Here is a 15,089-nt window from a genome sequence, read left to right on the forward strand (position 1 = left end):
AACTTGGGCATGTCCTGACCAGGAATCAAAGTGGCAACCTTTTGGTGTATGGGATGTTGCCCAACCAAATGAGCCACACTGGCAAGGGCTTCCCTGGCATTCTTTAACCCTCCAAGCCCCTCTTCTGAGAATGGCACTGTCAGTTTGCCCATATTGTAATTATCATGTTAGTGTCTCCCTTGCTGAACTGTGAGCTCAAAGGCAAGGAGTGATCCTTTAAATTTTGGCCCCATAAATAAGCATGCTGAGCTTGGCCCTACTTTAAGGCCTCAGCCCTGGCTCTTCTCTTTACCGGGTAGTTTTCTTCAACTCCAGTATCAGCTGTCACTGCTGCAGAAATGGCTCTCCTGACCATTAAGTTATTGCCTCCACTCCACATTCTATCACATTATTTTTTTATTTTCATAGCACTACTAGTATTTGAAATAATGTTATTCATTTGTCTTCTTCACAAGCATATAAATTCCATGACAACAAGGGCCTTATTTGTCCTGCTCTCTGCTTTATTCACCAGCTTCCTATATCTGTACTTGACATCTAACAGGTGCTCACTAAATATTAATAAATGCTGAGTCATTGCTAAATCAAAGGACTGGAAAAATGGGCATTTTTACCTCTTCTCCAAAATTGAACAAAAGGTCAGTTATTATGGAGACTGCAAAGAAAAGAAAAAAGAAAAGAAAAAGAAAAGGCATACATGTGACTACTGCTTCCAAACTGGTTGGAGGAGAAGAGAGAAACAGAAGCATATACCTCCTGAGAACAAGACAAGGAAAATGATGACCAGGTGCTAGATGTAGGGCACAGATTCAGAGGCCAGAGAGACATAGGCGGTGGCTGGAACAGAGCTTGAGAATAGGGTTCCTACGCATTTTCTGTGTCTGCACCTAACATGGCGGTGGCAGAGTAGGTGCTCTGTGAGGACTACTGGATTGCACTGAGCAGACAGCCCAGAAGATTGGTGATTTACAGAGACTGTATATAATCTGGTACCTGATTATATTCCTCCTCAGTAAGTTCTCAATCTAAATGATTCTTTTAAATTCAGAGCATTTAAATATAGGCATACACAACATGATGTTTTGGCTAAAATCATGTCACTTATTTATTCAATAAACAATTCAGTATCTTACATGTTCCAGGCCATATCCTTGACACTAGAAATGGAGATTAAAGCCTGCCCTCAAGGAGCTCACAGTCTATTGTGGGCAAAAGATACATAAATACATAAATATAATATAGGCACAGGGGACCACTATAGGAGGCAAAAGACAGGAGATTGAACCCAATTCTATGGTTAATGTCCATAGGAAAGGAAGACCTGGCATTTTTTGTGAAGAACTCATAAGGTAATGGTTCTCAAAGTGTGGCTGGTGACTTACCATCATTTGAATCATCTGGAGCACATATTAAAATGCAGAGTCCCAGGAATTTCTACAAAGATTATGATTCAGCAGGCTGAGGTTTGGGACTTGGGAATCTGCATTTTGAAGTGCTCAAAATAATTCTACTTCCACTTAAAGTTTGAGAACATGTGAGATAAGGTTTGCTTGTTCAACTGGAATAAAGAATGATCTGCACACCTGAAATGTTAATTTGCATTGACCTTTAATGACAGACAGGGAGGTAGAGAAGAGGAACAGAGTTGACATTCATTAAGCTCTACTGTAGTCTATAAATTAATTCTCATAATAATCCTATGAGGTAGATAGTATTATCCCCATTTTACAGATGAATAAACAGAGTTAGAGCTTAAGTAATTTGTTCAATATTATAGAGCTAATGAATTGCAACACCAACAGCTGAATCTAGATTCATTTAACTCCAAAGCCTGTCCACTTTCTATAACACCATGTTGCACCAGCAGACAAATTTACTGACCAATGTTACAATGTTCTTTTAGTTCTTTGCCAGATCTTCCTAGGTAAATATAAGGAACAGCCAGATGGTGCTTTGATCTTTCCAGTGTAACTGTCCATGGACACAATCTTCCTTGTGGTTTAGGACAAAGCTGGGAAGAGCAATAAATGAGCAGCCAATTCTTATTTCTTTTCCCATCATTTTCTCACCCTCTGGTTGAGGTGCTATGAAAATGTCCTATGGCTAGGAAATATCCTATGGCTGGGTCCATCTGGACTGAAAAGCAAACATAACCGGATACCCACACTACAGCTCTGACTGATGCTAAAGATTCCTGGGACTCAAAACATCCGGATTCAAGTTTCTCAAAAAATAAACTGTCAGGACCAGAGGTAGGTCCAGAATTTGCATCAGGAAATAGCCCTGTCTTTAGAGAAATTGTGAAAGGCTAGCTAGCAGCTTTTCCAGGTTAAACAAACACTAGCTGTCTCTTTCTATATACAGACTCAGAGGTATAACAAAAAGGACTCAACTCAAAAAATAATGGGAAGCCCAACCCCATTTAAAGAGCTTGGGGACAGGCCCAACCAGTAATGAAGAAAACAAACATACACAGGAACTGTAACTACTGGTTTCATTCCCACTGACCATGTTCAGTGTCATACCACCAGATCTCGGGCAGCAGCAGACAAAGTGAAGCATGTCAGAGCAAGAAAAGGAAAGGCGTAGTAGAGGCAGCTGACAACAATGGGGGGAAAGGTGGCGGGGAGGACTCAGGTTCAGAAGACTGGTGTGTAACTACCACCCTCCTCTATCACTGAGCTTTGAGCCATAACAGTGACTCTAAAACCACATGAGAGTTTTTAGAACTGGAGAGCTCCTTTCTCATATTTTGGTGTTTCAAGCAATTACTAAGCTCAAAGATGAATTTTGATCAAATCAGCTCACAGCACTGACACTAAGGATAGCATATAGCTTAGAGTTCACTGCTGAATATAACAAAGACTGTAAGCCAAAGCTTATTTTATTGCTATACTTTCTCCACACCCAACCTGGGAACATTTGCTTCCACCCACTTTTTCATGTAATAGTAGCACGGCTTAGAGTTGTTAAAAAAACAACATAAAAACATACAAATCTAGATTGCTCCTTCCTTATAAAAACTTGATTTATTTACATTGCACTGATTCACCCCCTCCAAATACACAGATTCTAAAAGACAAAGTTAGAAGAGGAGGAGCCACAAACCATGGTTTAAAAACATGCAGGGACTGTACCTGTGTGTTTTAAGTATACCTGACATCTACTGATGCTTCAAACCAGCTACACTAAAAGCAACTCTGGGAGCATCTAGATGAAGTCTTTATCCTGATTGCAATACCCGGTTGTTCTAGAATCTAAACAGGATATTTGGGTTATATTTTGGCAAGCTAACTGGCACATGGGAAGAGTATCTAAAGCCCACATCTAACTATAGCAGGTCTTCAAGCTATCTTGTCACAAGTTTAGAAAGATGAGGAACTATACTCATTTGGGAGTTGTACCATCAAAATGCCAGAATGCATATGCACTTTCAACAGTGTGTAAAATCAAGGCAACCATCCTGCTGATCTTTGGCTATCTCTGATAATGAACTGAAACACTTAAAAAGGAAACCTCAAGTGTGCTGAGAGATAATTATCAGAATTTTGGCTACCTCTGTTCCTGACTATCAAGTAATAAGGCTCATCTCCAGTAGTATTTCTTACATAAGCACACAGGGCAACTCCTTAAGAGACTGCATTATAGATGCTGAGCTCCTGAGTTCAAGGGTGGGGTGTGTGTGGGCTGAGCAGATGCTGTAAAGGAGCCAACCCTTGCAGCTCTAAGTCTTCTCCTGGTTCTGGACACATTTCAGTTCCGCTCCAAGTCCACTTTGCTCCAATTCAGCGATGACAGACATATATTTGAAGTCATTTGGTCTGAAGTTAAAAGTCTCCACTAACCCATAGGTCTCCTTCCGATCAGTGGCATAGAAGAGCTGAACTTGATTGGCAATGCACTGTGCCTCGGCAACATTCTGGAAGGTAAAAAGAATAGTGAGCTCTCTGTCTGCCCAGGACCGAAAAGCTGTGTCTTGTGGCAAGTGGGCCCTCACTCAGGAGTCTCCGCCTCAGGAAACTTCCCCAACTCTCTGATCTCCCAAGTCTTAGCTAGGTGCCTCCTCTCTGTATACCCAAATTACCCCATGCTTACCTCTATTGTCGTATTTATCATACTTATTGTATTTGTCCTTTCTTTTCTTTTTTTGTCTATCTTCCCTAGTATCAATTTCTCAAAGTATGTGTGCTTGTTTTACACCCTTGCACATAGTGACATCTGGTGAATGTTTGAATAAATTAATACATATGCTCAATATCTCCCTTTATTTAGTTCCTTTATAACTGTGTGTGTATGTGTGTGTGTGTGTGCATATATATATATATATATATATATATATATATATATATATATATATATATTTTTTTTTTTTTTTTTTTTTTTTTTGGAGGGGGGAAGAGAATAACAATAGTTATCCAGCTCCAAGTTCTAGTTGGTGAGTACTAAGTTTCTGACTAACCCTTTCTTTGAGTGTAGACTGTATTTACTGACTTGTTTCTAATAAGCAAACTACAGTGGGATGATGAAGAATGACTTCGGCTATTAAGTCACAAAAAACATAGTAGTTTCTAACTTGCTCTCTCCTGAATCACTTGCTCTGGAAAAGCCAGTTGCCATGTGATGAAGACATTCAAGCCCTACAGAGAAGTCAATATGGCAAGGAAACGAGGTCTTCTGCCAACAGCAATGAGAGTAGGGTCAGAGGCAGATCCTCAAGCCCAATCAGCCTTCAGGTGGCTGTAGTGCTGGTCAACATCCTGACAGCAACTTCACGAGACTGAGCTGGACTCTCCCAGCTATGCTGCTCTTGAATTCCTGACCCACAGACACTATGAGGTAACCAATTTTTGTTTTAAGCCACTAAGTTTGGGGTATTTGCTATGCAGCCATTTCTAACTAATAACTAAGGCACCAGCAAAGCCCCAGGGGAAAGCTCAGAGGCAGAGAAATGCTGGCCAGAAGACTCTACGTAACAGAGGTAGGGTCAGGACATATGCTGTACTTTTGAAACCTTACAAAAGAAGTTTCTTCAAACAACTCTTATTTTTACTATCTTGTCAATCTCCAGTTCTAACTAGTCAGAGGCACTTATTCATTATCATTGTGTTTCTATGGCCAAAGCTAACCCCAAAGGATAATGGAAAATTCCCCATAAAACTGTCAGGAGTGTGCTATGTCTAGTTATAGAATGATGAGGATGGGTTTATAAATACCCTAGGCTGCTTTGTCTCCATTCTCTCCTGTGGGTTTTCAGGTCATTAATCTCTGAGCACAAGCAGGCACTAATCTCTGAGACTAGATCTTCAATCTAAAGCCTTTTTCCAAAATGCTGTTTTTTTCAAATTAATGGAATTTCAGAGCTGGAAGGGGCCTCCGAGATCACCCAGTCCTCATTTACTAAGCCAGGAAACCAAAGCAGATGAAATCCAGGGATAGGCCCAAGGTCATGTGGCTAGAGAGTGGCAGAGGCAGGACCAGACCTCTGGACTCCTAGGCTGGCCCTCCCTCCACTTCACCCTGACACTGTGGGGGGAGATACTTAAAATCAATCAAGGTTGTTAACTCTGCTTCATCCATTTTACCTTTTTTTATACTTAAACATGCCTTAAGAGTAAACCATTTCTAAAGCAAGTGCATGCCACAATCCTAGGCAAATATCACTGTTTTCTGAGTTCCTGAACTGAAGGGCCTCTGACAACCAATTCTTATTTGAGGCTTAGGATCATGGAGGCAAGGATTACCTCAGCTGTGTTCACTCTAGAATAGTGCCGACCCAACAACAGAATCCTAGGGCTCTGAAGAGGTGCCTCAGGACCCTGCACTTCTGTTTCAGCTGTTTTATCCTAGGATTTACATAGTTAGATTTTGTTTGGATCCAGGATTCCTCCTACTAGTTTGAAGACCACTAGCGTGGTGGGTAGGGAGGTAAGATACAGGTAGCTATGTGCATCTGTCTCTCGAGGATTATTCACCCCCTGCCTTTTGTTTTCGTAATTCTCAACATGAAGCAGTAGCTCCTCTTTCCAAGATCCGAGAAGATAAACATATTAAAGCCCAATAAGGAGATATATTAACAAACCTGATTTCTCCTCTTTTAATTTTCATAGCTATGATCAATTTACTTCCTATGTATTTTGGGGGTCATTAGCTCTCCTCCAATGATTCTTTTGTGTCTTCAGGATAAAGCCAAACCTCTAAACATAACTCACCAATCCTTTTTTATATATCAGTGATACCAAATTCTTTGTTATACCGCAAGTCCTTTTATGCCTCCTATTATTTACTTATGTGTTGGCTCTGTCTGGAACATGCCTCTCTCCCTCCCACCTTTCTTTACCTGGCAAAACTCTGGCTCATCTCTGAAAGTTCAGCCCAGGTGTCATTTCTAGGAAGTCACCTTCCTCCTTCTGAATCGTGGAACCCCACCCCCCAGAATGCTGTGCATGTTTTTATCCTAGCACTTACTGCATTCCAATTAAAGCTTTTATTGATAGACATATGGAACCAGATAAGGTTTTCTAATATGCTACTAAATTTTCAGCATTAAAGTTAATTACTTAAGAAGAAACCTTTAATTTCCATGTATTTCTATTTATCTGCTTTACTGTATTTGGAAATACTATGCCTAAAGTACAAACTCATGTGGGACTATGCAGGTGACCATATATTTATATTACAGGCAGTCCTCTGTTACGTCGGACTCAACTTACATTGTTTCGTGGTTACATCACCATCATCTCCCACTTATTTATTAAAAAAAAAAAAAAAGTCCTGTCATTTCAACGTAGGTACATATATCTGCTTTATATTTTTTATTATTTATTCACCACAAGTAAAGGTCAGCAATTGTTATCTTTCTTTTAAATTGTTTTTATTGTTTCATTACTGCTGTGTATGTGCTCCAAGTGAGTGACGTAGGTGCTTATGTAGGTGGTGGGTTCCGACTTACGGCGAAAATCGCCTTACATCACACCATAGGAATGGATCTTCGATGTAACCTGAGGACCTACTGTACATTCTTAGTTTCCCATTTCTGAATCATGCACCTCTATAGTAATTTCTAACATGTCTATTTCTGTACAGTAGCTCCTCGAGTAATATCATTCATTCAATGTTGTTTTGTTGTAACACTGGAGAGATATTGTTGGAACTTAACTGCTGTGAATATCAAGTTGCCTATGGTAAAGTTGGTTTTGTTATACCGTTTTGCCACAGTTCTAAGAACCTATCAATGTATACTACATGTGACAGTCAGTCAAGTTGATTTATGCAAGGCAAATATAGAGTAGAGCAGTGTTTTTCAACCTTTTTTGGGCAAAGGCACACTTGTTTCATGAAAAAAAATCACAAGGCACACCACCATTAGAAAATGTTAAAAAATTTAACTCTGTGCCTATATTGACTATATATAAAGTAATTCTCTTGAATAGGAATCAAATAAACACAAAGAAAGTATTTTATAATTACTTTATTATGAAATATTAAGTAAACAAAATAGTGAAAAATTATAAAATTCTTGTCTTGTCTGCACCTACGGCACACCAGGCAACATCTCGCAGCACACTAGTGTGGCGCGGAACAGCGGTTGAAAAACGCTGGAGTAGAGCCAAAACCGGTTTGGCTCAGTGGATAGAGCGTCGGCCTGCGAACTGAAAGGTTCCAGGTTCGATTCCGGTCAAGGGCATGTACCTTGGTTGCGGGCATATCCCCCAGTGGGGGGTGTGCAAGAGGCAGCTGATTGATGATTCTCTCTCATCAATGTTTCTAACTCTCTATCCCTCTCTCTTCCTCTCTGTAAAAAATCAATAAAATATATTAAAAAATATAGAGTAGAGTAAAAGTAGATTTACAGTTGTGAGTACATAAAACATAATTTATTCTTGTATTATTTATTAATTATTATATTATTTTCCATATGAACAATGGCAAACCTTTTGCCCCACCCTGTATTTATTGTCTGGTATGCTGAGAAATGTTATAAGGCCAGGAGGCAAATTTTAATGATGGTAGGAACTGTGTATCAGTTTTGAGACCACCAAAGTGAGGCAGTCAAGATGCCCAAGTAGAAGGGTACCTCCTCTGACCTCTCGAATGCACTTAAAAAAAAAATATATATATATATATATTTTTTTTTTTTTAATTTTATTTTTTACAGAAAGGAAGAGAGAGGAATAGAGAGTTAGAAACATCAATGAGAGAGAAACATCGATCAGCTGCCTCCTGCACACCTCCTACTGGGGATCAGCTGCCTCCTGCACATCTCTCACAGGGGATGTGCCCGCAACCAAGCTACATGCCCCTGACTGGAATCAAACCCGGGACCCTTCAGTCCGCAGGCAATGCTCTATCTACTGAGCCAAACTGGTTAGAGCCCAAGTGCACTTTTAATATGTTTAGAGGCTGTGCTTCGCTGAAGACCAGAAAATAAAGTACAATCTCTATGTCACTTACTCCTCAGGTCAAATCTTAAACTTTGTCATTATTGGTAACTATATCCCCTCCAAATTTCAATTTGAAGCACCTCAACACACTTGGTCTACTATTTCCTATCTTTTAAGCTCACCCCCAACTTCAAAAATCTTTTAACTCCACTAGGACTCACAATTCTGTCTCTAACCTCCCTTGTTTTCACTTCCCTCTTTATCCAGTTTATATTGCATGGCCAACAATTATAATCAGTCCTTTGCCTTACATTCAACTTCTGGGTTCCTACTTTACTGCATTATACAACCTAGCTAAACCATAACCTTAGTTAAATGAAACTCTCAGACCTCTCTTTCTGTGCCTGTACCCACACAGGTATTCTCTCTTCCATTTTCCTAGACCATAGGCAGGCATATACGTTCTGTAAAGGGATAGGCAGTTATTATTTTAGGCTCTATGGGTTCTATAGTCTTGGTTGCAATTACTCAATTCTTTGTTGCAGAGCTACAATAGCCACAGTTAATAGATACTAGTAACTGATAACTATGGCTATTTATTGTATTCCAATAAAACTCTTTTACAGACACTGAAATTTGAATTTTATACTTTTCACAGGTCAGAAAACATTCATCTTCTTTAGGCTCCCTTACCCTCTACCAACCATTTAAAGATGTAGAACATTCTTAACTTATGGGCCTTCTAAAAACAGACAGTGGACTGGATTTGGCCCATAGGCTACAGTGTGCTGACTCCAGGACAATAATTTCAGACTTCCTCTTTTCCACTCTAATGTCCAACACCTATTCTTCCATCCTTACTTCTAACTAATGACAGGCTTTTCTTTTCACTAAGCAAACTAGAAAGAATTTCTGCAGGCTACTACCACCTCTATCCAAATGGTGGACAGAGGTGGTAGTAGTGTCCTTATATCCTGGCCTCTCTCCTGTTTTTATATTTTCCTCATTCCCAGACTTACCGACTCAAAAATCTCACTTCAGTATTTCACTCCTCTTTGTCGACATTACCAATATTTCCCTCCCTACTGGATCTTTCCATCAGCATACAAGTATTATTTCTCCCATATTTAAAGCACTACAAAAAAACACTCTCACTTCCACTTCTCCCTCCTCCCATCCCCAGCTATTACCCCACTCTCTCCTTCCCCTCACAGAAAACCCTTTCAAAGACTTGTTTATGCTTACCCTAACTTCTTTCCATACTCTCTTAAATGCACTCCAATTATGTGTTTGTCCTACTGCTGTTTGAAATGTCCCTTATAAAGGTACCGCATGAGTTCCATTTTGTGAAATGTACTAAATTCTCAGCCCTCATCTCATTTTCCCTCCCAGAAAGTGAGATTTGGCCAGCTGAACACTCCCTGTTTCTTGAAACATGTTATTTCAGCTTCCAGGACATTCTATTATCTTAGTTTTCTGCCTATGTCACTAAATTGTTCCTTTTAAGTAATTTTTGTTGGTGCTTCCTCATCTCCGCTGGGCTCTCCTCTGAACTCCAGGCTCATACATCTAACTGCCTACTACTTGGAAATCTAATAGGCATCTCAGATTTAACATGCCCACAACTGAGCTCCTGATCTTCCTTTTCCTTTTACAATCCCATTTACCTCAGTTAATGGCAACTCCATTCTTGTGGATAGGGTTTTAGGTACCTTCCAGTTGAGTGTGGTGGGTAGAAGTAAGAATAGGAGAAATGGGACTAAACAGTTTCAGGGATAATGGACAGGGAAGCAGAGTCCCAACTGTGCCCAAGACTTGGGACTCAATGCTATTGTAATACAGCTGAAATACTAGCCAAGTGCCACTATTAGCCAAGGAACTTATACCACTTCCTTCCCTGTATGCAGCTGGTAAGAGAGAAGGGAAATATAAGTGGGCATTGCAATGAAAAATCTCATGGAAAAGAGGCATGAGAGTGGCCAGTATCTTGAGGACATCCTGAACTTAAATGCCATCAGATAAATGAGATTAAAATGAGCAAAGGTTAGACAAACAGGCTGTACAGTAATCATAAAACTGCTCCTGTTCCTAGACACGTGGGGAGAACAAACACAATGATATCATTACCTATGGGCATATGGTCGATGCTCTATCCAGGGAATGGAAAAGGGGCAAGGGAAATCACTGTGTGAGGAATGTGTGTGCAAACAGTGTGGAAGATAAAAGATCGAGCACTGTTCTAGACCTGGAATTCTTCCCTACTCTTAAGAAGCCATTTACGTGTCCAGTTTCTTCCCTAAAACCCCTAGGGTCTAATGGACACAAGACATTACGGGGTGGGATGAGGACATGTGACAAGGGGAAGGGGAGGCTGGGGGAAAGTCAATGGTGGGGGGGGGGGAAGGAGATATATGTATTACTATATATTGTATAATGCTGTAAACAATAAAAAAATAAATAAAAAATATGTAATAAGGGGGGCGGGGGGAGACCTAGAGCCTGATGTGTTTTTAATTCAGAATTTTAGAAAGGTGCAGAATGCTTTCAGAGCGTTTGGATTTGAAAATTGTGAAGAAGTGATTGAGGATCTGTACTAACTTCAACTTAGAAGAGATTGAGCAAGACCTGTTATTGTCAACTTTAAGTAAGAAATAAATACATGTAGGTATCTCAAATTTTGCTTCTCCTGAATTTCGCTGAAGAATATTACTTTCAAGGGCTACCAGGTAAATCCACAGAGGTACAACTGATTCTTACCAGAAATGTAGAATCCATTTCTGCTGTCATCAGTACTATGCCCTTTTCTTCCTTAAGTTCAGGGTAGTGATATAAAATCAGCTGGCTGGCCGCAGCTTCCCCTCGGGTCTGTAAGAAAGAACACTTATCAAGGCACAATAAGGTATCACCACAACAAAACTGCAATTTCGGAGTAAGAGAGAGTCTGGAGGAAATTCTGGCTCTTACTAGCCCCTTGGGTGTCTAGTGAGTCTGAGGAGTGGGGGGATGGTTAGGCTTGCCAAGGCACAGTGAAGTGACAGTTTGCACAGCATTATTTGTGTCTTCAACTGAAAAATGTTTGGCTCTTTCCCCAGAAAATGTTTACTACAGGCAGTGAATCCTTCATCATAGCCATATATTTAAAAACAAAATGGCACAAGCAACTACCAAATAAAGTTCTAAAAAAAAGCAATATGCCTGTGTAATTGCCACTTTTATGGACTAGTGTATTTCACACTACTCCCCTTGGCTGGCTCTGAAGACTGAGCTCTTTTAAGCTGTTGCAAACAGCTGGAGAGTTGGCACATGGGCCAGATTTGCAATGTGCAGTTTTAAAATAAAAGCTGAGTGGGAAGTAGGTAGAAAAGCATGAGAATACCATAATTTCATGAACAATGAACAGGATAGTAATCAGACCTTAATCCAGACTAGGAAGAGAAGCTGGGTTCAAAGCTAAAGCCCCCATATAGTGTTGGAGGACTGTACATTCAAAAAAGATCTCTGGGTTTCCTCTCTAAAATTCCAACAAGAGTCCTTTTAATTATCAATATCTAAGTATTGCTAGGGTATTTTTAATAGGTTAGCCTCTCAGTACTCTTGAACATACTTCTACTTTGCTGGTCATTTCGATTATAATTCCATTTCTGGATTTTTTTTCTTATACTTGAATATGAGCTTCATGAAGGCAGGGACTTTGGCTCATAGGTACCTAGGTTCTAGCATAGTTTCCAACACAACAGCATAATGGATAAGTTCATAGACTACTGAGTCAATTACCTGGAGTCAGTCAAACCCAGCTATACCACTTACTAGCAGTGAATAAACAGAAATAATATCTCATGGAATAACTGTGAGGCCTAAACGATAATGGTACATAACATACTAAGTATATTAAATGTTGGTTATTATAGTTATGTGCCCAATAAATGATTGTTAGAAGAATTTAAAAATAACAAAGTGAAAGCTGCCTCCTCATTCTATTTTGCGCTCCCTTTACCCCAACTTCAAAATCATACATGCTTGTTTTTGTCAGATTTGGCCTCTAAATATAGAATGTCAATCTTAGTTATGATCTAATATGAATACTGACTTATTTTAAAAGCTTCAGCTCAGCTAGTATAGCTCAGTGGTTGAGCATCGACATATGAACCAGGAAGCCTTGGTTCAATTCCTGGTAGGGGCACATGCCTAGGTTGTAGGCTCAATACCCAGTGTGCAGGAGGCAGCCAATCAATGATTCTCATCGTTGATGTTTCTATCTTTCTCTCCCTCTCCCTTCCTCTCTGAAATCAATAAAAACATATTAAAAAAAAAAAAAAAGCTTCAAATGCTTGGATCAAACTAAATCTAATATTTGGGAATTTTTAAAAAAAGGAGGAAAGCAAACCAAAAAACATCTATGGAATGGAAACTACTACATAGCACCTTGGGAAGGACTGACTTGATTAATAAAACTCAAATAAGACATGGAGCCTGCCTTCAGACTACCATTATAACTTACCCATGTTTGTTAAATGAGGCACATGCAGTAAATGTTTTAGAGATCTGGGGAAGACACAGGAGAGAGCCCGAAGTAGTCAGAGAACATGTTTTGGGGTCTTTTCCAATTTCTAGGTATTGTATAGGGCCTGGAAAGCTAGCCCAACATATCAAGTATAACAATTCATCAGTGCCACAGCAAATACTGCTGGGGGGTCTTTATATATTCTGTGTTCTCAAGCCTCAGCAAGGGCTCAGGATCCCACAAAGGGGTAGGCCTCTTTCCTCTAGCAGATGAGCAGAAGCCACCTACCTGGATATTTATAAGTGCAGTGAAGTGGAGTTCAGTGCCTGACCACTGTCCTACAAAGAACTCATAGCCTTCCCTTCTTGGTAGTGCACATAGAAACTGTGGGAAACAAATACACAAGGAGGTAGATGAATAAATAAAATCATTCCCTTTATGTCCAACCACCTGTATCATTCACTCCATTTATTCCTTATTTTGGTTGAAAACATTTTTTTGAAATTATGAAATTCATCCATAATAATATAACATTTAGGCATATATATACACTTCCCAACCCACCCAAGAAAGAAGCAATAGATATCCAACTGAACCTCCCTGTAACCCATTCCAATCCCACTGCTGAGTAACACCTGTCCTGCATTTGCTGACTGCCATTCCCTTTCAATAGGCAATGAATCCTTCATCATGGACATATATTTAAAAACAAAATGGCACAGCAGTTACCAAATCAAGTTTTAATACTTTTAATGTGTATGTGCATATCCATAAACAAGGAATAGGGCCGTTTGCATGCTTTGAACATAAATCATATCAAACTATGTATTAACTTTTGCAACTTGCTTTTTCATTTCTTCTTATACTTCTAAGATTTATCCAAGTTGATAACTATAACTCTAATTCATTAATTTTCACTGTTGTATGGAATTCTACTATAGAAATTTACCACAATTTATCTATTCTTCCATTGATAAACATTTGGATCTTTTTCACTTTATAAACTTCCTAATGCTGCTAAATTAATTTTTGTTCCATTTACTATAATCACTTTATACCTTATCATCTGAGGCTAATATTGTAGTTCTAAACACCAAGAGATAATTAGTTTTATGCCTGAGATGTTTAGAATTGGGGATGAGTGGTGGAGGAGAGAATGATGCCAGAACATAAAGCATAATCAATCCAATATGCATCAGTCATGAAACTGTCTCAGTATTGCCAACAACACAAGCTGTTTCTTTATTATTAAACTAGAGGCCCGATGCATGAAATTCATGCATGGCGTGGGGGCCCTCCGCCAAGCCTGCACCCTCTCCAATCTGTGACATCCCTCTCACAATCCGGGACTGCTGGCTCCTAACTGCTCACCTGCCTGCCTGCCTGCCTGGTTGCCCCTTACTGCCCCCGCCCCCTCCCGCCAGCCTGGTCGCCAACTGCACCCCTGCCAGCCTGGTTGCCCCCTGCCCAACCTCCTTCCCCCCACCAGCCTGGTTGTCCTCAGCTGCCCCCAACCCCCTGCTGACCTGGTCACCCCACATAGCCAGCAGTTCAGTCATTTCGTTGTCCCTCACTAACCCCTCTGTCAGCCTGGTTGCCCCACATAGCCTGCTATTCAGTCATTACTGTTACTATGATGCATCCTGGACAATTTGTATATTCCTCTATTATTAATATAGATGAGATAACCTCAATGCCTATCTAATAGCTGGTCCCTTGGACAACATAATGAACATCTTCTCCAAAAAGTCCCTTTGTAATTCATACCTTTTCCTCAACATTTCCTAAGCAACCACTCAATCTATACTTCTTTTTTGGTTTGGCTTCTCTCCATAATTATCCATGTTGTTGTATATATCAATAACTCATTCCAATTCGTGAATATTATTCCATTGTGCACATGTACACACACCACAATTCTTTTATTCATTCAACTGTGGTAGATTTGGATATTTTCAGTATTTTGTCATTACAAATAAAGCTACTATGAACATTTGTGTATTGTCATTGAATGTACATGTGCTTTCAGTTCTCTTGGGAAAATACCTAGAAGTAGAATGGGTGGGTAGTATGGCAGGTACATGCTTACCTTTTATAGAAACTGCCACACTGTTTTCAAAGTGGTTGTATCATTTTACATTTTCATCAAGAATACATGAGAGTTCCATATCCTCACCAACACTTGGTATGGTCAGTCTTTTTAATTT

General features: G+C 39.8%; 1 protein-coding gene across 4 annotated transcripts in view; it reads right to left on the reverse strand.

Annotated features, from left to right (window-relative positions):
* Positions 1-1,080: 1,080 nt before the first annotated feature.
* ATPAF1 (ATP synthase mitochondrial F1 complex assembly factor 1) overlaps positions 1,081-15,089 on the reverse strand; it is a 29,548-nt gene continuing 15,539 nt past the window's right edge. For all 4 annotated transcript variants that reach the window (XM_036448047.2, XM_036448046.2, XM_036448045.2 and 1 more), the window contains 3 exons: positions 13,171-13,266; positions 11,139-11,246; positions 1,081-3,919 (listed from right to left, as the gene is read on the reverse strand). In XM_036448047.2, the coding sequence (XP_036303940.1) occupies positions 3,725-3,919; positions 11,139-11,246; positions 13,171-13,266 (399 nt within the window). In that variant the 3' untranslated portion in view covers positions 1,081-3,724. The remainder of the gene's footprint in view (positions 3,920-11,138; positions 11,247-13,170; positions 13,267-15,089) is intronic.

Source organism: Pipistrellus kuhlii, unplaced genomic scaffold (genome assembly GCF_014108245.1).
Source record: "Pipistrellus kuhlii isolate mPipKuh1 unplaced genomic scaffold, mPipKuh1.p scaffold_m20_p_2, whole genome shotgun sequence".
Taxonomy (NCBI): Eukaryota; Metazoa; Chordata; class Mammalia; order Chiroptera; family Vespertilionidae; genus Pipistrellus; species Pipistrellus kuhlii.